The 18,136-nt window shown below is 39.2% G+C and overlaps 1 protein-coding gene across 1 annotated transcript in view; it reads right to left on the bottom strand.

Moving 5' to 3' along the window:
- astn1 (astrotactin 1) overlaps window positions 1-18,136 on the bottom strand; it is a 424,302-nt gene that overhangs the window by 155,079 nt on the left and 251,087 nt on the right. Inside the window, exons 16-17 of the mRNA XM_040039526.1 lie at window positions 13,114-13,218; window positions 5,378-5,566 (exon numbers count right to left, since the gene is read on the bottom strand). Of these exons, the coding sequence (XP_039895460.1) occupies window positions 5,378-5,566; window positions 13,114-13,218 (294 nt within the window). The remainder of the gene's footprint in view (window positions 1-5,377; window positions 5,567-13,113; window positions 13,219-18,136) is intronic.

Genomic DNA, 18,136 nt, shown 5'->3' with positions numbered 1-18,136 from the left:
AGACTACATAAGGTCACAGAGCGGGTTCACTGAGTGCTGAGGTGCATAGTGCGTAAAAGTCAACAACACACACACAAATCAATCAACACAAACACCGTGTGCTGGGAGCTTCGTGGCAGCGGTTTCAAAGGCAAAGCATCTCCTGTAGGTGTAATGCATAGCACATAGCACAGAAAGACCACCCACTTCTTTTTAGTGTTTTTAGAAGGATATGTGTTTAAGCACAGCTTTAATTTGACACGTTTATGCAGTAAAATCAACACTGCTTATATACTGACGCACAAATTCTAAGATCCAGAAGATTAAAAGTATATATAGACAAGGAAAGTGCCAGGAATCAGCGAGGTTTGCATAATTTCTAGGTGGTAACTAAACAGGGCAGGTGGTGCTAATCTAAGGTGTGTGTGCTGTGTGCGGGTGGAGAGGGGGTCACAGAGGTGAGAGCCAGTTCTGAATAATTTCTTCCATGTCTTTTCTACTCTTCCTCACCACTCTCCTCCCCCTCCTCCCTCCTGCCCTGGAGCCAGACTTTCCTGGCTGCTTCTTTGTTAAAATGACAGGTCCTAATAGAATAAATAAGGCACCTATTTTTACCTGGCTCCTGGCAGGGTGATCACACTTACACATACCAGCACACGACACTGCACTGAGGAGGATGGTAAAAACCCAACACCTGATTTGGCGGAGAAGGGGGGCTGCGGTTGAGGTCGTAGTGATTTAGTTGAGAGAGAAAGTGAGGGGAAAGGTGGAGAACACTAGTCGGAGGCAAAGAAGATAGAGAAAAGATTGATGGTGAAAACAATAGCAAAGACATTTAATCTCGTGCAGCACTTCTCACTGTGTGTTTACTGCAGGTACACCTTCACTGGCATCTGAAATTCCTGTCAGTATTCAATATTTTCAATTTGATCTGACATTTAACAATTTAACAAGCTCTATAATGTCACCTTTAGGTGGTTTTGAAGCGTATTCCGTTTTTAATTGCTGCTGGAGTGTTTTGACAGAACTCCAAAGCATCTAATTATTTTGAAGCTGTTTTCGAGCAAACTAGTCCCCACATATTTTCCATGTAACAGGTCACTCAGTGAATGAGACACGAGGCAAACTAAATAAGGCTAATCATATTCACATCCACTCTGTGCTTAGACAGCTGCGGTACTGTCCTAATTTCAGGAGTGCTTAAAAGAAGTTCTTGAAATATTTTCTGAGCGAGCCACACAATAGGTAACGATTTTCCTCATTAGTATGGAAGCATATAAGCTTGGGAGACTGGTCTAGAACTTCCTCTATTAGTCATAAAGTTTAAAGTCCGAACCAAATTTTGCAACAAAATAGAAAATATGTGGTTAAGATTTCAAACTTTTTACATCTGCTGCATTTATCCTCAAATTTATAACATAACCTGTGATCAGCCACAACATTTAGGCCCTGATATCTCAAGTGAATGATATTGATCGTCTAGTGACAATTCTATGTCATACTACATGAGATTGTAGGTCACAAGCACCAAAAAGTATCTCTTAAACCTGCACTGGTGGATTTTACAGAAGTAAAACACAGAAATGCTAACATGCTAGAATGTCCAGGGTAGACAGAATAGGACCCAAACGCCAGCCTGACAACAATAAACTGAAAACAAACCTTTATTTTGTGGGAAACCAAAGTCAAAGTCTTCAAACAGCAACAACAAACTAGAAAGAAAAACAGAGGGGAGACACACAACGGGTGTTGGTTTCCACCACCTCTTATTTGGTTTCTCAGCTACTAAGCTTTGCTCGCTCACTAGCCGTTAGCTTGGCCTGTGCAAGTGTTAGTGCTGCCTAAAGGACACCAACCTGGCAACTCTGGAAAGGTGGAGAAAACAGAAACTTTAAAGGCTCCTAACTCAACACATGTTGTCACTGAAATAAATGTTTGTAACATGAAGGGAGCATGATGCTGTTCATGTCTGATCTCTCGTGTGGTAATTGAGGTCATGTGTCTGACAATAGGAAACTCCGATCACAACCTAGTGCAGGCAAGAAAGCGCCATTAATCACCCAGACAAGGCATCATGGCCAAACACATGGAGGCGCACACAGCGACTGACCATGGTTAATGAGCTATGGCAGCGTCTTCACAAACATAACAGATACAGCAGTGACAGTATCGCAATGTGTGTGTGTGTGTACATTTCTGTCAATGTGTGTTCTTTTCAGGTTCCTGGGTCATAAGAAACAACTGGCGTAAGTCTTCAATTAACTTTACACACCCTGGTACACTATGCGGTTCTTTAACCCTCTGAGCTCCAGTCTGCTGAGCTATAATTCACAGCTGATGCACTGTCGTCTCCGTACTCATAATCCACACAGAAGGAGAGGCTGTTTTGAGTACAAACTCAAAAGTTTCCCCTTATATTTCAAACAGCAGTATTTCATTAAGTGGGAAAAATGAGATTTTTTATTTTTTTGCATAAAAATGATATTATAATGATGATATTATACAATCAGAGCATAAACTGCATATGCAGTTTATAAAGAAGAAGAGCTCGGAGCTACACCGACGCATAGATGAGAGGACCGCTGCACACTCGGAAAACTGTTTCTACCCTTAGAAGTCCATTATCTGAAGCCGAATTTCATTTCATATAGTGAGAAAAACACAACAGCAATTTTTTTCTTTAAATTATGTCGTAACTGATTTCATGTTTCACCATCTAAAAATAACGTAGAAGCAGCTCAAATGCAAGTAGCCAGGATGCAGAAAATGATCCACCAAACTGAATTGGGCACATCTTGTATTTGGAGCACGGGGTGAGGACATGGATCATCAAACTCTCCTGTGAGCTCATTACTCCCCTCCAAAAGGCCAGGACGTTTCCAAGAAGTCAGGAAGAGATTAAGAAAGATGACTCTGATTTCAAGTTTTTTGCCAATGAAATCAATTTCTTTTCCTAGAAGCAGATGGTCCCGGGCCAGACCGAAACTGTTAGCCCTCTTAGATTGAATCATTTCAGTACTTCACAGCACAGCACAATCATTGTGCTCCCATTTGACAGGAATAATAGATTCTGGGTGGATTTTGCACGAGTTCAGACAATTGGATTTTCATTCCCACATGGACTAAATCAGATGGTTTTATGTTGTTTCAACATGGCAGCTCATGACCACAGATGCAGCGGTAGCACTTTTAAAGAAAAGCAAATCATCATTAGAAATGAAAACTACTACTGGGGAATGTTGCTATTTAAAATATTTATTGTTACTCTGTTATCAATATCAAGAATTTTAACATTAATTAATACAATATATTATTTAAAGGTTGTCAATATCTGCTATGTATTCACGCGTAAGCATAAATCTGACGATAATCAATCGTCATGAAAAAAAAAAAACACAGACTACACGAGTCATTTAGCAGCGTCGGCAACTGGCCTGTCAGAAACTGTTAGAAAATGAAGAGTAATCCTCTTTTCCTGATGGCAGAAAAACCCAGTTATTTGATACCATCTATCAGCGCACAGGTAACTGGGAGTGAACGGTGAAGCGCAGCGGGGGCGTCCTTGGACAAAACAAGGGAAAGGAAGAAAAGTGGTTGGATCAAACAGAGGAAATGACTGCAGACAGTTTGAAGCCACTGGGGTGAAATGGTAAGGCGAGACGGACTATCAGTTATGTCTGCAGCGACTTACTGAAAAAACAAGCATGTGCAACAAAGAGATGGGTGGCTGACATATGCTAGCATTTTGAGTAATAAAACCAAAAGGAAAGTCATCGATTCGCTGATTGTTAGACCGTAAAGTAGCAGCGCTGTAAGTGCCTCTGGAGAGGGAAGAAATCACATGTGATAGAACAATGCTGCTTATAGTGCAAAGCCACACCTCAGTCTGTATTTCACTCCTTTACAATTGTGGGCAAAAAAGCACAAAGCTCTCATCTGCATGGATGAATCTTTTCCCTCTGCACTTGTGCACAGAAGACAAAGCCTGGAAACTGGTAATTATACAAGTACTAGAAGCTTTCCCGTGATTTTGTCCCTCCCTGTTCAATTTGGCAGCAAATATTGATTTAGCTTTAGTCATAATTTGCATTTTTTGAGTTTTAGTCTAGTTTCAGTAAACTAAATATCCAAAATATAATAAGATATAGTTAAATAAAAATGTATTTAACTATAAATTTTAGTGTAATATTTGCCATGAGATTTGAATTGAATTCAAAATCCTGCTCCTCACATACAAGGTCTTAAATAATCAGGCCCAATCTTATCTTAATGACCTTGTAGTACCATATCACCCCATTGGAGCACTAGGCAGATGGCCCCGCCCCTCCCTGAGCCTGGTTCTGCCGGAGGTTTCTTCCTGTTAAAAGGGAGTTTTTCCTTCCCACTGTTGCCAAAGTGCTTGCTCACAGGGGGTCATATGATTGTTGGGTTTTTCTCTGTATGTGTTATTGTAGGGTTGATCTTACAATATAAAGCACCTTGAGGCGACTGCTGTTGTGATTTGCCACTGTATAAATAACAGTGAATTGATTTGAATAGATGTGCATGTTGTGTTGTTTAAAAAAGTGTGAAAAATACTAAAAATGAAGCTACAGTCTATCAGTAGAGTCTAAAACTGGCTGTTGGTTTCTAACAGTTGTTTTGCCCCAGTCAGTAATTCATTCAGCATTCAGTTTCCATGCATTCACTCTGTTTCAGAACTTGCCACGTCCACTTTCCAACACACTTTTTCCCCCTAGTCCTGTCTCCTGAAATGTTCCAACCCTTCCTGATTGTACTCAGCTAATGATCCTGCACTGCCTGCTCCTAACCATGTGCCAGGTTTCTTTGTTTTTATGCCTGTATTTAGCATGTTGCCTCAGCCTGCTCTCAATATGTTTGTTGAACAAAAATATCAAAGATTGTAGCCAAGTCCTAATGCCATGCTCTTATTTCTGTGTTTGCATGGTTTATAGGAAACAGTGTGGCAATTCAAATCCTGTTAAAGACAAACCTAAACAATACTGAATGGGCATTTCCATAAAACGGTGTGAGAAGATGAAGAAGGATAAAAAAAGACTGCCTTCCTGGAAGACTTACAGTTCTCTACAACCAGTTACGACCAACAAAGAAGCTGAGGCTTTGTTAGAAGAGGTCCCATGTGAGGCTCAAGTGTTTCTCCTGGCAAGCATTTAATGTGCAGCTGAAAGAAGATCAAGGGTTCTACACTTCTAAATTTGTAACATAATCATCCTGTCCACCCCCCACAGGCACCCACATATGCACACACACATACACACGTTTCGATGTATTTTGTGAAAGTGACAATTCAGAAATTTACCAGTGTTCCAGCGTTTTTGTCTTTATTTAAAACTATCATTTGATATGACAACAACAGTGTGTGAGTGTGTACCCATACCTTTGCTTATGTCCTGGTACTCCAACCACAGCTGCCTCTGTACCTGTTTGTTGGGGTACCAGATGGTACAGGACTCCTGGAAGCCATACACTGCCTCCTGCACGTAGTGGTTCCCAAACTCCCTGAGGATGGAGACAAAGTCGCTCCGCTGTGTGGCTCCATCCAGAGAATGAATTGCGGAGCTGAAGGCTGGAAAAAATACGTAGATGTTACAAAAGAACAAACAAACAGGGATGTCATACTTGCTACGCTACAGCACATCTTCTGCTCAATCCTTAATAGTCATCTTGATAAGCTTCCTTAATGAAAATCCTGCATATTCTCAGAGGACATATGATATATACTGGGTAGTTTTTTCAGTTTATTATATTGTAAGTATTTGTATTCGACCTTGAGTTTGTTTTAATTTTGGTCTTTTGCTACTTTGTCAGGCACTGGGATAATCATTAGTTGCTAAACATTAGCATTTTTATACAAAATACTAACATACTTAAAGGTCAGTGTTGGGATGGTGCAGACATTAGCATAGGCAACGTAATGTATCAGCAAGCCAGTCACTAAAACCATTAAAAGTAAGTATAAACAGAGGTGATATAATTTACAATATTGTGCAAAAGTCTTGAGCAATTGATTGAAACTTCTAAAAACAAACTTACAGTATAAAAACAGAATATACGGTAAAAATAAAGGATATACAATTCTAGCAAGCTTGGAAGTCAGTACTTGGTGTGACCGCCTTTGTTCTTCAACAGAGCCTGAACTCTCCTAGGCAAACTCAGTGTGGAGCACCAGTGTGTTACGCATAAAGGCAGGCTGCAAGTGGAAAGTTGGAAAGTGGTAACAGGAAAAAGCAAGAATCAGGGAATTTGGAATTCTGACAGTCAATGCGAGTTTAAAAAATGTCCATATACATTGTTACCATGATAACCCCTATCATGTGATAAGTTAAGTTTAAATATTCAAATTGTGGTTATAACAAGATCATGGCTATGTGATTACTGGCAGCTACAGTTTTTTCTAAGTTTCTATTTTTTGCCATTTTTAATCCACGTTTGTCTCACTTATTTAACATCACAAACTATTTAAAATTACAGTGGGTGAAGCAGGAGTGTCTGTCAGGTGTCTGGCACCAAATGTCTTAAAAGGGTTTAGTGAACTTCTGAGCCAGCTGCTTACTATTCATGAACCCTTTTAACCAAACAGTGCTGATTATCCACAGTGTCCTCACACGGACATGAGAGCCCTGCCTCACTTCCAACTGGTCACATATGGATGCTCGGTCTGGAGCAACTGACGCACGTTTGAATGCACTAGGTACCCTTCACAGTCATTTATCAACATGCAGAGTGGGCTTATTGCAAACCAAACCATGACATTTCCTAAACCTAACCTAGTGATTTTGGTGCCTGAAACTAACCAAACAGTGTGTAACAACACATCTCCCACACAAAGCCTGCAGTGTCCTGATAACCAGTCAGTATTAACACTGCAGCATGGGAGACAAAACTGTACACTTAAGCTGTGAGCACAAACGCATTCAAACAGAATACAGAATAAATGTTTAAAATTTGTCACTTTGAACTGCAACTTTGTCTTTATTTTTATATTTGCAGTGTTTTCTTGGGTGTGAATCCTTGTATTGGTAACTATGGAAGTAAAGGTAGATGCTAAAACATAAGTACAGAGTTGCTGTGAAACAGAAACAGCAGCTACACACAAGTATTTGTCTAAGCTTTGGTAATATTGGTAATTATTCAAGCTATTCATAGTATAGATTTGTTATAGCAGCAAAGCTCCTGATTGCATTGACATTTTTTTGACATGTGTTATCCATATTTCAGATTAAATAGTCTGTTTTAACAATAGAAATAATCAAGGCTTAGATATATTCACCATGCAGAATTTTAGAAAGTAGTATGTTTCTGAACAAACTACAAATTAAGACTGAAAGCTATGTTTTGTCAGTCCCTCTGTGATCCACTGCTCAAAACAACAGTCAAGAATGAATGTGATCAAATTTAAAATTCCTTTTTTATCACAAAGAAACTGGCACATATCACGAGGTCTTTGGACCCTGGAGCAGTTCACAACTTTTACGGGTTAATTCAAAAACTGCTACTAAAAAAAAGTGAAAATCAAAAGCTATGACTAACTCAATTCAATTCAGTTTTATTTACACAGCACCAAATCACAACAAAAGTCACCTCAAGGCGCTTTATATTGTAAGTTAGATCCTACAATAATACATACAGAGAAAACCCAACAATCATATGACTCCCTATGAACAAGCACTTTGGCGACAGTGGGAAGGAAAAACTCCCTTTTAACAGGAAGAAACCTCCAGCAGATCCAAGCTCAGGGAGGGGTGGGGCCATCTGCTGCAACCGGTTGGGGTGAGAGAAGGAAGACAGGATAAAGACATGCTGTGGAAGAGAGCCTCCTACTTCTAATATAGTTTGTGTTTTGACAATAAGTCATTAAGCAACCAACCGGTCTTGTTTTTATTTAAATGCTGGGTAAGACTGATTACTTGTGTTACCTTTAACCTAATTTTAAATAGAAAATGTATCATTCTTTGATGTTCTACAGGAACTTATCAAAAATCAGGCTGTGTTTCTCTTTTTTAAAAGTGCCATCATCCACAATAAAAAACCCTCTGAGTTAATGGTGCTTTTCTTTTCCCTTAGAGTACCAGAAACTCTCTTGGAGGCTTTTGGTACTCGATCTTAAACTGGAATGACAGGTTCTTACCCAAAGTGTCAAAGAACTACTAAAGAACTGCCGACTATAAATACAATCTAAATTCTAAATGAGCTGTTACAATGACTCTGTAGTTTTTGGTGATGAGTTAAATGCTAATGCTCTTATTTTAGTGATTTCACACTGGGTTAATGGTGACTGGTAAAAAGGAAAGCTTGAAATGACCATGTGTTTACTGAAATTCCCACTCATTAAAAACTGGAAAACAAATCTGCAAAAGCAGTTTTATCATTATGATTTCCAGGAGAAGCCGTATCAATATGTCAGCAATCATGCTCACTCACTCTTACTTCTTCTCTAAAATTAAATTAGGAGCCCACTGAAGTGCGAGCCAGAGAACGCAGTGAGGATGAGCGATGAGGGCTTTGCTATCAGATGTAAAAATCAGTACCCTCACCCCTCCGGTGGCTGTTGAAATATGATGAGCTAAAGAGGGAAATGGGAGTAAAAAAAGATGGAGGCTGTTGAGTCGCTTCTGAGTGAAGAGAAAATAGAAAGTGTATCCTCAGCAGAAGTGGCAGCCACTTTCAAACCACAGCAGCACCATTGGAAATGCATTAGAGGTGCCGTGGCTGTATTTACAGTGGGGTGCCTTCACTTATCAGAGGGGAAACTATTTATGATAGATCTATGAATAATGCATGCACTTAAAGCATGACAAAAATCCAAATTATCAAATGATCCTCCTGTTGGCCATGCAGAAAGATTGAAGTCAATATTTAAATATTTACTTTACCCTTAAACGCACTGCCAACAAAACAACTAAAGCGATACAGAGTGGTAAAGATAAAAGAGAGACACCGATTATATGTGTTTATTTTTAGTTATTTTTTTATTTATACAGCCAGTGTTGAAAAACCCATCAGGGTTTCAGTATAATCCCTGACGTGACAGCGAATAGGAGCAGCCTTCAGTGAAAGTATTGCTTGACTAAGTACCTATCCACAGTTATCTTACTCTATGAAGTTTGCATGGCAGGCACTGTCAGGATGACTCGATCTTACTATGGCAGCAAAGCGATTTGATATATGACAGACTATTAGAGAGACAGAGAAAAAGACAAGCACAATTCTAATTGCATGCATATGTCTGTATACTGACCTCCTTTCTGGGTACCCATCAAATCAGCCAGCTACAGTAGATCTTAATTAGTACTTAATAATAATAACTAATAATAGTCATATTTGAACGTGACATCCAGTTTTTAATTGAAGCTTTAACATCAAACCACAACTGCCTTGTGCCTCAAGAAACATCTGAGCTTTAAAATATGATCATGTGAGGAAATGAGTGAGAAACAAATGCAGCGTTGGGTGTAATTTATTAAAAAGTAACACATTTCTGAGGTTGTAGCCATTACTGTTACAAAATAAGTTATGACAACACAGTATTCTTTTTCAAAACTACACTAATTTGTATAAGCTACAATTAAGTTAAGTGCTTGCTGAAGCTATATCGGTTATATAAGCTGCATTAATTGAAACTTTTTCCTTTGTTACAAACTTGTATGTATTTACACCTCAAACTACAGCTGGGCAATAAAACGATACAAATAATTATTATGCAAAAACGTTTCCTGATAGCAATATGAAACATGGCTAATATAAGGCTGACAGAGCTGATGCTATCCATGTTGGGATCAAGACCGTGAAACCCCGACGAGTGCCACACCGAACCAGGCATGTGGTCGGAACAGAGTTAGAGCCATATCAGTTTCAATCTTTTTTTTGTCCCTACAATTAAAAAAAGTATGTTTCTATCAAAAAACTAGACTTTTCATTTTTTATATTAGGAGCTCATGTTTTTTCTTTGAAACTGTAGATTTCCAGTTCACTTGTTTTCTTATGTAACACTTGAGGCTTTTGCCTGTTGTGAATTAAGATTTTGGCGTATGACACATTACCATGTTGTTTATTATTATTGTTATTATTATATTTTAATATTCTTTATTTAAAACACAGCCGCACACTGTTAAAGTACATGTACAACTTGACAAACAATTTTGGTTTAAGCAATATTTGGACCAAAATTAACCTGACATGTTCACATTTAGGAGTGAAAAAACCTTTAAGCTTGACATATATCATTCTCGACTGATATGACAATAACGTTATCGTGATAAGAATTGTTTCTATATCGCCCTCAATGTGACGCCAGGTGCAAACTTTATTTATATAGCTAGATTTTGTGGGAAGTAGCTTTAATGTCACAGATGACAACAGACCTAAAAAGCTATTGTCAATGAGCTTGGGTTTGCTTTTGCACAGCTGACGGTGTGTCTCATCAGACTTTAATCTTCACTTATCACACTGTGACATTCCAACCTCTCTCCTCCTACAATGAATAAAACTGTTTAACGTGTCTATTCCTTCGGGCTCTGCCGGTTATGTGATTTCATTTTCTCGGGCTATGAGGCATTAACCTCACCTTAAACTTTAGCAGCCCATTATCAAGCCTGACTCTGCGTGCTCGTACAAAGGCCACCGTTTTATGTGAACTGTTACCAACCTTTGCTGTTACTGCTAGAAAAACATGTTTACGCCGTTTTATTCGGATTTAGTTTGGACCGGTGCATTCGGCCTCTAGATATTACTCGATATTCAATTAGCTGCAAGTTTTTTCAGCTGATCAAGAACTTGAGGTTGTAATTACATTTATATTTTCTGGTTGTGCTTTCTGAGTCGCTTGTTAGTTTGCACCCTTTTAAAATTAACACTTTGTATCTAATTAGGTACTTAATTAAAAGGAACTCGCCCCTCATTCATTTATTTTCTTCAAGCAGTGCGGCGGAACAGCTCCGCCACGATCAGCCAATAGCTGACTGTTTTTAACTTTGCAACATGGGTTTCATGTTATATAAAGGACGCAACTGAAACCATATGATGCTACTTTGGTCTAAAAAATTCAACAATGACATGAGATATTTAGACCTCATTGTGCTCAGTGTGCTTTTCTTGATGGATACTGGGACTGTGTTGTTGTGTTGAACTTTTTGTGTTTGTTACAGGAGATACACATATATATATTAGGGGTGCAACGATACTCGTATCGATATTGAACCGTTCGATACAGTGCTTTCGGTTCGGTACGCATATGTATCGAACAATACAAAATTATTTATTTATTTTATCAACTTTTCTTCTGACGATGCTGTCTGTGTTGAGAGCTCAGTGAATCTGCGTTCGACTACTCCGCCTAGGCTGCACTGTCGAGCGCAGATTCACTGAGCGCAGGGCAAGCTAGCAAGACAGAAGCTAAGCAAGACAGAAGCTAAATGGCAAAGTGAACCTCCCCCACCCTCATTCAGATCTGGTGTTTGGAACCATCTTGGTGTTCATGTGACGTATGACCCTGATGGTAAGCGCGTCATGGACAAAAGTAAAACAGTATGTAGGATTTGCCACGCAATGCTCAATTGGTGGGAACTAGTGTGTTAGCGTAGTTAGCTTGTTAACGTGTTAACGCCGTCCAGCCCCACGCACGGGGCGATCCGCGGTAACTCGTTAACGGAGATTTGCCGTGTTGTGGCGTTAACGTCATTTCAACGAGATTAACGCTGACAGCACTAGTGGGAACACAACGAATATGACTGCACGTTTACGCAGACATCATCCTAGTGCAAAGACAAGTGGAAGCAGACAAAAACAACAAGCAGCATGCTACAAACTTTACCCGAGTCATTTAGACAGCCGTTAGCACATGATTCTCCTTATGGGGACCTGATATGTTTAATATGCTGCTGAGAATATAGCCCAGAAGAAGCGCATAGTATAGCTTTTATTTTGGAAAGAGCCATTTCTCTGTAATAAACTCTCTTTTCCAAAGATGAGTGATTTCTCGATCTGATACTGTTAGGATGCCTGGGTCGTTGACCTAGGGTTTTGAGTTTATTGTATTATTTATCATTTCTATTCTTTGGTTTCTTCGTTAGAGTTATGTCTTATGGTTTGTCTCTGTGTAATCCTTAGTTGCTGTCTCCCCTATCTGCTATATCCCCGTGTCCAGTCAGTGTCTGTGTCTGCCCTGGTCCCACGTCCCTGTTCCCTCTGTTGCAGTGCCTGCGTGTGAGTCTGTGTCTTTAGTTCAGTCTGTGTTATGTTTCCTGTTTTATTTTGAAGGTCCATGTCTGATGTTAATGTATCTGGTTTCGCTTCCCCTTGTCTCATTAGGCCTGATTTGCCCCAGCTGTGTTTCCCTCCTGTTACCCATTCCCTGATTGCTCCCTCTGTGTATTTAAGCCCTGTGTTTCTCTGTGTCTGTGTTCTGATCTACCCTCATTTATGCTGTGTGTTCTGTCTGCCTGCTCATGTAAGTTTATTTGGATTTTTGTTACGTTTTGCCATCTAGCAATAAAAGCTGAGTTTTGAAATATACTTCTGCGTGCCGTGAGTCTGCATTTTGGGTCCTATTCCTGCCTGCACACAGCGACACCTGACAGATAGATTTATTTATTTTTTTATTATTATTATTTTGTTGTTTCAGCAACATTAAATTTAAAAACTGTACTTTTGAGTAAAAATATATATTTATAATTTTAATAAATGACAAATTAAAAAGGCATGAACATTTTTTTTGTATCGAAAAAATATCGAACCGTGACACCAAAGTATCGAACCGAACCGTGAATTTTGTGTATCGTTGCACCCCTAGTAAAAATATATAAAAGTAAAAAAAAATGTTAAACAAAAGTGTCTTTTTAATATTGTTAATGATTGCCTTAAAGCACAAAAGCAGTGTTTACATAAATGGCTTAATTTGCATTTGGAATTCAAGACCCAGGTTGTGCAACATGAAGTTCAGCTTTAAATGCATCTAAAAATGACAGTAAAAAAGATGGCAGTCTGCCAGCTAATCACATTTCTGGTTAAAAATTAAGTAACTGATAGATTACGATCCTGCTCCTCTCAGTGGAGACCGAAGCAAGGTTACTAACAATATAAATAAAGAATCAGTAATATAAGCTCGGTGTGATTTACCTTGAGAGAGGACCCATTGATTGAGTTTGACGTGATAGAGCACAGAGCGAAGATTCCAGTGCTGAACGAGCGGATAACCAGACACCTCGCTGTAGTTCACCATACCTGCAATTATACACACATAAGAAAAACACTTCCTGTAAAACAAAATAAATAAAGCAAAGAAAACTATAATATTTTTGTGTTATTTACTCCCACAAAGCAGAGGAGATTGCAGTCTTCAGTGCAACATCAAAGGTTGGCCCTATATTTCATTCTTGTTTACTTTACCTGAAAAATCAGGAAGGAAATGCAATAAATATGAATAATATCTTAGATGACGGGAGAACAGGCTCCAGTTTAAGATCAAGAGAAACACAACCTGCATCTGCAGCTACCTGCTACTTAGAAAAAAAAGGAAATGGCAACATTAGCATTTATTCAGAAATATGGTAATATACTGAACTCCTTTAAGTATAAAACGCATTAATTCTAAAGTAAGACTATGTTAGTATCAGTCACACAGCAAACTTTTACATCTTGGGGCCAAATATCAAACAAATATTGTGAGTTTCTGAAGCTCTTTATAATGTAAGTTCATGCAGGGTCACACAGTGTTCACATTATATGAGAATTTTTATTTCTTGAAACCTGCCTGCTGTTTATCATAAAACAATCATAGCAGATTGAATATTTACTCATAAGACTAAATAGCTTCATCGCAAATTCCTTTTTTTATCTCAACTGTTGATTCACTTTGAATTTGCACTAAACACTAAAAGTTTGTAATAACTCCTAATTAGCCTCGTACAAAAAGGGCAATTACCCATAATTCAGTGTATTCTCTTTTATGACCTGTGTCCTCTGTATGACAATGATAGGCTGTGGTTTATGCATAACTAGGAGTGATTAAAATAACTTCTCTTATACTCAGACATAACAATAATTTCTGTTCAAGTCAACCCCCTGAAAATTAATGAGATTACAACTTTATTTTAGTTGATTTATTAATAAAATCTATTAAGACAAAAGTATTACCATTTGAAAAAGAGATACAGTGGGGCAAAAAACTATTTAGTCAGCCACCGATTGTGCAAGTTCCCCCACTTAAAATGATGACAGAGGTCAGTAATTTGCACCAGAGGTACACTTCAACTGTGAGAGACAGAATGTGAAAAAAAAAATCCATGAATCCACATGGTAGGATTTGTAAAGAATTTATTCGTAAATCAGGGTGGAAAATAAGTATTTGGTCAATAACAAAAATACAACTCAATACTTTGTAACATAACCTTTGTTGGCAATAACAGAGGTCAAACGTTTACTATAGGTCTTTACCAGGTTTGCACACACAGTAGCTGGTATTTTGGCCCATTCCTCCATGCAGATCTTCTCGAGAGCAGTGATGTTTTGGGGCTGTCGCCGAGCAACACGGACTTTCAACTCCCGCCACAGATTTTCTATGGGGTTGAGGTCTGGAGACTGGCTAGGCCACTCCAGGACTTTCAAATGCTTCTTACGGAGCCACTCCTTTGTTGCCCGGGCGGTGTGTTTTGGATCATTGTCATGTTGGAAGACCCAGCCTCGTTTCATCTTCAAAGTTCTCACTGATGGAAGGAGGTTTTGGCTCAAAATCTCACGATACATGGCCCCATTCATTCTGTCCTTAACACGGATCAGTCGTCCTGTCCCCTTGGCAGAAAAACAGCCCCATAGCATGATGTTTCCACCCCCATGCTTCACAGTAGGTATGGTGTTCTTGGGATGCAACTCAGTATTCTTCTTCCTCCAAACACGACGAGTTGAGTTTATACCAAAAAGTTCTACTTTGGTTTCATCTGACCACATGACATTCTCCCAATCCTCTGCTGTATCATCCATGTGCTCTCTGGCAAACTTCAGACGGGCCTGGACATGCACTGGCTTCAGCAGCGGAACACGTCTGGCACTGCGGGATTTGATTCCCTGCCGTTGTAGTGTGTTACTGATGGTGACCTTTGTTACTTTGGTCCCAGCTCTCTGCAGGTCATTCACCAGGTCCCCCCGTGTGGTTCTGGGATCTTTGCTCACCGTTCTCATCATCATTTTGACCCCACGGGATGAGATCTTGCGTGGAGCCCCAGATCGAGGGAGATTATCAGTGGTCTTGTATGTCTTCCATTTTCTGATGATTGCTCCCACAGTTGGTTTTTTCACACCAAGCTGCTTGCCTATTGTAGATTCACTCTTCCCAGTCTGGTGCAGGTCTACAATACTTTTCCTGGTGTCCTTCGAAAGCTCTTTGGTCTTGGCCATGGCGGAGTTTGGAGTCTGACTGTTTGAGGCTGTGGACAGGTGTCTTTTATACAGATGATGGGTTCAAACAGGTGCCATTCATACAGGTAACGAGTGGGGGACAGAAAAGCTTCTTACAGAAGACGTTACAGGTCTGTGAGAGCCAGAGATTTTCCTTGTTTGAGGTGACCAAATACTTATTTTCCACCCTAATTTACGAATAAATTCTTTACAAATCCTACCATGTGAATTCATGGATTTTTTTTTCACATTCTGTCTCTCACAGTTGAAGTGTACCTCTGGTGCAAATTACTGACCTCTGTCATCATTTTAAGTGGGGGAACTTGCACAATCGGTGGCTGACTAAATACTTTTTTGCCCCACTGTAAGGTCTCATGGCATAACAGAGAAAATAGTATACTCAGTGTGATTTTTTTAGAAGGGTGGATGAAAGTTTCCTAATTAGTTAACTATTTATGTTGCTACATGTTTTTCACTAACCATACAAGTTCCCAGTGTTTTTTCAACTTTAAGGCTTATTAGTTTATTTGCAAATCAAATCAACTTGTCCTTCGCATTAAAATCATGTAAAAAAAACAAAAGAAAACCTAAACAAAAGGTAAAAAAACCTGAAGTTTCGTGTTATTTCTGGTCATCCACTTTAGTCTGCAGAGTTTTTAAAGTCATTTTGTACAGCAACAGAATATTGCTTCTAAGAATTAATATGCCAGACATTCAAAGTTTTCTTCTGTGCTAACAAATAAACACAGGATTGATTGAGTTTGGTAATGTGTTAATTTCTTTATATGCTGCTAGGAAAACAGGAAATAGTTGTAGCAATTTAATGAAAGCTGCAAATATACATGTAAATACAGTTTTCTACAATTCTAACCAGCTTGCAAGACAATATTTGGTATGGCCACCTTTGTTCTTCAGCATAGTATAAACTCTCGTAAATATGTGTTCCTCTTCTTCTTCAGGCTTCTTGAAGGCTGTTCAAAACTCTTCTTTGGATGTTGGCTGCTTTTTGTTCCGTCCTCTGTCCAGATGAGGATGGATGGCTCTGGGGGGGCCAGTCCATCATTGACGGTGTTCCATTGTGCATTTAGCTCTACCCAGTTATGACCTTGCTTTGGGATCATTGTCATGTTCAAAAGAATGGAGCTGCTGCCAACCAGATGCTTAATAAAAGGTTCTGCACAGTGGATCAAAATCTGACCTTTTCTGTGTATATAACCACGACGAGCCACGACAGAGCGGAGACAGCATTTTACAGATGGTTGTAGACACTGTTGTACCTCCTGACCTCCTTCATATAAACCGATAGTGATTTCAAAAATGTCTAATTCTGATATATCTCTGCATAAGGCCTTTTCAGTCCAGTTCTCGTGTAATTTGGTATACCGCAGCATTTCCTTCTTGTTTCCCTTGCTTGAATGACTGGCTTCTTGACAGCCACCCTTTCACTGAGACCATTTCTAATAAGACTATGGCAAACTGTAGATCGATTCAGTGAATGGTCATATGGTTCTCTCCAGTCAGGTCTTTGCTCGATTTTTCCCCCCTAATGTTTTATTTTTTATGTTTAAGGACATGACTTTCAGATACTTTACATTTGCTGTAGATAAGTTTAGGTCTGCCACGTCTTCTCTTGTCCTTCACTTTTCCAGTTCCCTAAAAATGTCACACTGCACATCATGCTTATATATCCCAGTCGTCAGTTTCTCCTTGAGAATCAACTTGCTGATGCGGAAATGCTATTTTATGCCTGTCAAACTGTGTTATTATTTCATATACACAAATAAGGACTCCAGCTTGTTGACTAATAAATGAATCAGAATAAATCAATACCCAATTTGAAGGTTTTTCATTTATGCAGATCTGTGTGCATTTTGTCAGATACCTCGGAGTGCTCGAGCACCTCGGTGTAGCTATGTGTCGGAGTGCCATCAGTTGATATTTTTCATGCTGCTATTTTTTTCACACAGCATTCATTTACAGGTCAGTATATTACATATACTGATGAGTCTCATTTAGCTTTCCCTGCTGACATCAATGATGCCCACACCGTCTGCCCGAAAAAGTCGCCCATGTGCAAACGTTTGTTTTTCTTTTGTTTTATTTGTATTTTTCATTTTGATCCACCGCACAGTTTATCAAATGCTGTGCATGCTCTTTGCTCCCCTGACTGCCGATCTGCTGGCTTATCCAGGGCAAGAAATAGTTGGTGGCAGATAAAGCACAGCACATAGACATGGAAATGAGCCTGCAATGGCACACATGACAACGTAGAAACATTTATCGAGTACCACAGTGGGAAAGACCTAGATGCAAGAGAACCAAAATTAAAGAATGAATCGAGCTTTTTTTTTTTACTGATCAATTATAAATTACATACAGTTTGTGATGGAGCACACATAATCTAAGGGAACGAGATGTTAAGTGAATATATAATCTTTGTCTCTTCTCTGTTGGGGATCGTGAAAATGAAATAGTTTGATTACGCAAAAATTCTTTAGCCCTCGTTGTGAATAAAGCGTCTGCCTGTCCAGTGGCAAGACACCCTTAGTTAAAGATAAGAGTGCCAGATCAGGCCTTTAACATCACTAATATCAGACCATAAACAGATCTGCTGAATATAAATCACCCAGAATCCCATGGCAACTGACAGCCATGTCATGTTGCATCATTTGGATTACGGCAATACATCACTGTGACTGCTCCCACGGTGTTTGCAAGCACATTCAGAAGGTATCTGAATAGTGCTGTG

This window comes from Simochromis diagramma, unplaced genomic scaffold (assembly GCF_900408965.1).
Source record: "Simochromis diagramma unplaced genomic scaffold, fSimDia1.1 OVJJ01000337.1, whole genome shotgun sequence".
Classification (NCBI taxonomy): domain Eukaryota; kingdom Metazoa; phylum Chordata; class Actinopteri; order Cichliformes; family Cichlidae; genus Simochromis; species Simochromis diagramma.
The sequence above is the reverse complement of the archived record's forward strand: the minus strand, read 5'-3'. Positions and strand labels throughout refer to the sequence as shown.